Source organism: Boleophthalmus pectinirostris, unplaced genomic scaffold (genome assembly GCF_026225935.1).
Source record: "Boleophthalmus pectinirostris isolate CB_2022bp ecotype Guang Dong unplaced genomic scaffold, ASM2622593v1 HiC_scaffold_12, whole genome shotgun sequence".
Taxonomy (NCBI): Eukaryota; Metazoa; Chordata; class Actinopteri; order Gobiiformes; family Gobiidae; genus Boleophthalmus; species Boleophthalmus pectinirostris.
Window position 1 is genome coordinate 27,305,750 of NW_026571018.1, and position 6,567 is coordinate 27,312,316.

A 6,567-nucleotide genomic window follows, 5' to 3' on the forward strand; every position below is an offset into this window, starting at 1 on the left:
ATAATAGAGTCATGTTTCCTCAACCTGATAGAAACGTGCAGGTCTAACATCAGCCACAATCAAGCGATCTTTGTAAGATTTAAACATGCTGGACAGAGAAATGTAAAAAAGTCATGTTATTGTTGTCAAATTAGTTTTTGCAATTTGAGCAACCCCTCTTGGACCATTTTTTCAGAGTTGGTTCTGTTGAACAAAGGTCAGTACAAATCTTCAATGTCAAAATCAAAATCACTACATTTGAAGCATTATTAGATCTCAGACTTGAAATACTCAAATAGTTTCTATTCTTTAAATACATACACTTGAGCATTTTTTACTCTGGTATCTGTACTTAAGTATCAAAATTGAGTACTTCTTCCAGCACTAGCAGTGCATCATTATTAGTTATGGGGACTCTTGTTACTTCTGTGTAAATCCCTGCAAAGTAGTATTCTCTTAAAATACACACAACAGTACAACATTGTTCGTATGCATAAAAATCACTTTAATTCGAGGTATTTCTTTTATGTCGGTTGTTCATATAAAACTTGCAACACAAACAGCATTAATGTAAAACACTGTTGTCCAACATATTGTTTAAACAAATTCTGTAGTGAACAAAAATCTTGATGTGCTATGTCCTATGAAAAATACTGATATGCTAGGCTGCTTATTTGCTGTCTGGCTGAAAACAACAAAATAAAAAGTGGTAGAGTGGAATACATTTGAGCCAACCTTCTCTCCACATGAATACTGAAGCAATCGTTAGACAAAAACACAACACACAACAAGAATCGTAAGAAGACGCTCTGAATCAGTGAACAATTGGAGATAACCTGGTGTATTGGTCATAGTGTTAGTCCAGATGTGGCATACTGTATAAATACTGTCAAATACCCTGAAAAGTAAAGGGATAACTCCACTATATGCCTTACAATGAGCTCTGACTCTCTTTTCCAATACAATTACCAACATGTTGATGGTGGAAACCTGAATAGCTGACAGCATTTCTTTTGAGATTGTACATTTTGGCACTTTCTCCTCAGAGGATAGGTGTACAAATAAGAAAAAAATAATCATTTGGTTGAATTTGAAAATGAAATGGCTAAAGCATTTTATTTTAACAGTGAAATCAAATTACATGAAGAAGCTACAACTTAGAATTTGTGATAGTCGCAAACCTGAAGGACTTAAGTTTGTAAAGTCTGAAACAATCATAACTTCAGCTATAATTGCTTAGTGAACTGTACACTATTTGTACCTTAAATTTATATTATGTAACTTTTTTCTGGCAAAGCGATAACAACTCTATGGCAACAAGTAGTTGGCTGACCCACCAGAGAAGTTACATAGTCCATCTTTAATACAGTGACTTTTTTACAGTGGCTTGTTTTAAAAAAAAAAAAAAAAAAAAAAAAAAACATACAAAGGGTTGAGCATGAGGGTAAGGAGGCACAACTGAAGGCTGCTGGTGTAGTTGTAATAAAACTGGACAGAGCAGACCATTGGGGGCAGACAATGACAGTAATAGGTTGGGACAGTGTTAAACATCCACTAAAACTCAGTGTGGATGTGCTCCCCCCTGAACGCTGCACTGTCACTGGGCTTCATGAAGACTCCCTCCATGGCCTTCCACAGACTGTGCTGGCTGGGGCTGGACATGGCATGCACCTCCCTCTGTCCCTGGATGGGTCTCCCATACTGCTCGCCGGTCACGGAGAGCAGGGCATCTGTGGCTCTGTGCCTGAAGCGGACCGCTTCCTCTCTACCCCACACGCTGCCGCCACACTGCACGGTCCACTCATCCAGGTGGTCCCCCTCACCCTCCTCGCCGAACGCACTCACCTCCTGCACATAAGATTTACAATGTTACACACGGAAATGTATGCATGTTTTATAGGCCGGGGCCCAGGTCCTCCACCACAATTATTTTGCTACCGAGTGTGCACCTTACAAGTTCAGGGTCTTTTGTTTTAACTTGGCTCTGTTCGGTCTCAGGGCCCCCAAAACCCCCTTTGTGAGACCCAACTTGTGCAAAATGATATAAGTCTGTTAAAAATAGTGCTATAGTCACAGCCAGTGTCACAGAAACAGAACAAAGCTTACTGACATGATGAGGAATACAACAATATAACCTTATATATATATATATATATATATATATATATATATATATATATATATATATATATATATATATATATATATATATATATATATATATATATATATATAGTCTTTTTTAGACTGTATGTTATAGGAACTAGGAACTAGGACCAAAGCAGGTTCATTATCTCAAATGGCCATCCAGTTTTTGTCAAGAAAAAATATAACAGGCCCAAGCGTAGTGGTATCACCTCAGACAGGTTCAGTGGTATTATTCATTTTAGATTAATAGCGCTACCACACAAAAATAGTCAAATTTCTTCCTCCAAAGTTTGAACTCTGTAGAAATAACATGCATGCACATGTTTGCGAGAATTCATAAGAAATAATTTTAAATGTATGACAGTGGGCACAGCTGGCTTGAAGAAAGGGGGAAAGATCTGTTAATAGGAAGCACGTTTGGGTATGTTTTGCTTATCTAATAGCATGCAAATGAAACAAATCATTAACATTAAATGAATGTTAAGGGAAAAAAAATATACTGTAGTGATAGATATTCTCCATTTCTACTCAAGGGTGGAATGTTCCTGAAACCATTTGAAATATTATCCAGCTTGTACTGAACCTGTACTTGTACCAATGCTATTATGTATTGTAAATGATTCATTCTGAGTATTTCTAAAGCGTAATGAACAGAAACCCATTTCCAATGAGAAGTAGTCTGTGCCAAATAGTGCCAGGCTCTTAGAAAAGCTGCCCAGGCAGGCACACCAGCAAGGAATCAAGCTGTAGAGAGAAATATTAATCACTAAAATGTAACTCATAGGTTTATTTAAAAAAAGAAGAAGAAGGTCGGAGGAAGATTACAGAGCCTTTAAAAACATATGTGTGGAAATTTCTCTAATCAACCATCTACTGTATGAATTTCAAAAAAAATGTAACTTGGTATTCATAACTGAGACAGTTTAATGGTCAGATCTATGGAAGAGCCAGAATCCATGTTTTTAAGGTATTTTTGAGCTATAAAAAACCTGGAATTGCACAAATGCAAGGGAGATATGTTTAATGCCCTTGTGTGGAACATTCAAGGCAAGAAATACCTTCACTCTGTAGCAGACCGTCCACCTTAGAAGTTAGATAGTGCACCTTTAATAAGTTAGATGGCATTTATTGTGGACAAGTGTCAAAAATACACATTCATCATAGGAGTAGTAAGGCAAGTGTAGCAGTAGTGATAGTAGTTCTAGTTGTAGTAACATGTGTTGTTTTTTTTGTAATCACCTTTGGCACTAGTGTTGTGATTGTTGTGATCATTTTATTCAATGGCAACATTACGTGTAAGAATACATTTTGCATTAAAAGTTGTGTCTCCTTGAAACTTGAGCCATGCTCTAAAGTCATCTGTCTGTCTTTCTGTGTTAATTCAGTGGATCTTTGTGTCCTTGCTGAATCTGCACTAAACATGACTAAAGGATTTCTATTGTGGCTCTGACACAGAAACAGATCAGGAAGGCCCAGTAAATCATTAATGCATATTTACCACACCTGTTTGTACTTTTGATGGGGAAAAACAAAGAAACTGTAGTAATTCTGGACTATATGCCAACATTTACATGTACAGATTTTTTTTTCCTCACTCACAACAAAGAACATAAATAGAAGAACATTACTGAAGTCTGTGCCATTTTACACATACACAGAAAAATCACAGAAAAATGAATAATCTGAAAAATGTTTTTCTCAAAAAATCTGTGTAGTAATAATTACACTATTTTAATACTATTGTTTGCCTATATTTGTATAGTTGTGTGAGCATGTATTGAGCAACCATGACCATGAATAAGTTATGTTAATTTCTCTTATGATTTTTGTAGAAGTATGTCTGGTCCTCACCTGATTGGAGGAGAGAGGAGAGGCAAAGTAATGGCTGTGGAGGTTGCGTCCCGTGTTGACGTGAGTGAGGCGAATGGTTTGGCCACATTTGACCGGAGTTCCACGATGGCACACAGCGTCCCTCGTCCCACGAATACTCCAGTAACTGTTACTGTCCTCCACCGCTGTAACCCCGGTAACAGACTGCTGCCCACTACCTGCACACAAATATTTAAACAAAAAGAGGCATATTTAAGGACAAGGTACATTTTAATGTAGAGGACAAATTTCCCTACGGGGCTGTAGAGAAATTTGTCTTCTATATTTTACACATCCTTCAGTAATCTGCTTGATCATTTTTGAGTCAATAATAATTCTCAACCCATAAATTTAAATAACTATGTTAATGTTAGCCATGTTCACAAGTGATCTCTTTTAGATTGACTGCCATCCATTGTGATCTGATATAGTCATTATAATCAATTTCTTCAAAGGTTTGGAGAAGTTTGTCATGTCCAAAAGCTACTTTGGTTCTACAGTACTCGAAATACACGGCATTAAAATTCAGTGTTGTTAGCCGATATAGTTGTCATTTTTATTTATTTGCCTTGCTTGTTTTGATTTTAAAATGATTAATGTGCATTACTAAAATGTTTGACATTAGGATTGTGACGTCGTAGACAGGTCACATCCATCAGTTGTTCTAGACGCTCAGTCTGTCGCAAACAGTGACCCTTACACATACTACTACAGTGTACCATTGGAAAACAACCCTGAGTAAAAATACAATCATTAATGTAATGTAACGTGGTCCAAAACTCACCGGAGCCGTAGCGTACGTCGTGTGAATGGAGTCTCACGTTATGCTTTATGTTTAACAGCTTAATAACTGATCCACATGTCACAAAACTCAGCTCGGAGCCCAAACACAGACCTAATAGACACGATAAGATGAATATAATGGCTGACATTGAGGTATGAAGAATATTACATCTGAAAATGCCCATTCTTTGGCTGATCAGTGCCTCACAAATCTGCTCGATACCGCTACGTCATTGAAAAGGTGTTGTGCTGCTGCAAATAATTTGAAAACAGCACCGCCTATAGAGGCGGAGTGTTTACTGCACGCAGAAAAAAGCATATAAAGACTTTAATTCCATATTGCATTAGTTATATTTATTTATACAATAAACTGATATACCACCATGGGGAGTGTTGATTTGTGCGGAGTGTGTTTTATTTTTTATTTTATTTTGAAAATCCATTAAGCGCATCCTGGAAGCGCCTCAGCATCACGATGCAACACGAGGTAGATTTGCATTTGGTGCTATCCTATAGAAATGAGGGACTGTAGTCACAAGAACCCAGGTGGGTGCACTCATGATGATCATCATGTCATAAGTAGACCTCACAGATGCGAGATTACCGTGGTTGTGAGTTGATGGTCCATACAATATCCAATTTAAGATACTACAATACCCATTTTTATATTACTCCAGAGTTGTCATGTCAGTTATTTTGGCCTGATTAGGTCAGGGTTATGATGTTTAATTAATAGGCCCTAACCTTTAAAAAAATCCTATACATAGAGAGAATGACTTAAAGTGTGAAATCCAAAACAGAATAAAGCAGAGGACCCAAATAAAGTGGATTATTTAAAAATACTCATTGTCAATGGAAATGAAGATGTGGACTTTGAAGAATGTGACTCAGAAAAGAACAGGACATCCAAGAGAGACAATTAATATGTGCATAACAAAATATAAATATATATTTTAAAAATAGATGGATGGGACACAGAATACAGCTTTACAGATTGATGGGGAGATTGTGACAGAGAGATTCTTTTAAAACATCAGAACTTTTACTCAGGAAGGTAAAAGACCCCACAGCATTCAAAACAAGCCTAAAACTAAGCTCAGACAAATGTCAAAGTCTTTGTCTAATTTCTCTGAACCAACTGTAGTTTAATATAGATAAAACCAGAATAAAAAAAGTATTAACCAGTCTTCTGTAAAATGAATTCTACTGGTTGCAATGTGGTTTATATAGGGTACATTTTAAATATGAATTCCTTATTGCTTGGAAAATCACTTGTTATTTTGTGTATAAAATATTTACATCAAGTGCACGGTCTTCAGTTTCTCCTGGCTTATCAAAAATACAGACTACTAACTTTGAGTAATTGTATGTGTATACTGTTATAGGCTACTGTTTAATTTGATACTATTCAGATTACAGTTACTTTGCTAAAAAGGGAATATCCAACATTGTGGTATTTGATCATTAAAAAAATAAAATAAATAAATAAGTAAAAAATCATTCATTATTTATTCTCCAGTGTCTTCTCTAATTGGTGACAAATAATTAGGCTACATGATGAATGCTGCAACAAATTTAATAACCCTATTTTGCAGTTTGTTTTTGTTTTTTTTCCATTATATAATGTAACTGAGTATAAAGGTACCATAAGCATTCAGAATAAGTCTCTCAGATTGGACCAGTTGTATTTGTGTAGTAGGCTGTGTTAAAGGGATTTAAACCTTTCTTGATGTGTTTTTAAACATAGATTGTATAAAGAAGCATGGATAGGCCTGCCCTCTATGGTTT

At 36.2% G+C, this 6,567-nt stretch overlaps 1 protein-coding gene across 1 annotated transcript; it reads right to left on the bottom strand.

Annotated features, from left to right (window-relative positions):
* Positions 1-460: 460 nt before the first annotated feature.
* Positions 461-5,017, bottom strand: sdf2 (stromal cell-derived factor 2). Its single transcript, XM_020922803.2, has 3 exons — positions 4,781-5,017; positions 3,979-4,175; positions 461-1,827 (listed from the first exon to the last, which is right to left on the bottom strand). The coding sequence occupies exons 1-3, from the start codon at positions 4,962-4,964 to the stop codon at positions 1,534-1,536; spliced, it is 675 nt and encodes a 224-aa protein (XP_020778462.1). The 5' UTR covers positions 4,965-5,017; the 3' UTR covers positions 461-1,533.
* Between the last annotated feature and the right edge of the window lie 1,550 nt (positions 5,018-6,567).

Coding starts and splice junctions, on each gene's coding strand:
- sdf2 (XM_020922803.2), bottom strand. CDS start 4,964: ATGGGCATTTTCAGATGTAATATTCTTCATACCTCAATGTCAGCCATT. Junction 4,176..4,780: donor CGACGTACGCTACGGCTCCG/GTGAGTTTTGGA, acceptor ATTTGTGTGCAG/GTAGTGGGCAGCAGTCTGTT. Junction 1,828..3,978: donor CTCCTCTCTCCTCCAATCAG/GTGAGGACCAGA, acceptor TCTTATGTGCAG/GAGGTGAGTGCGTTCGGCGA.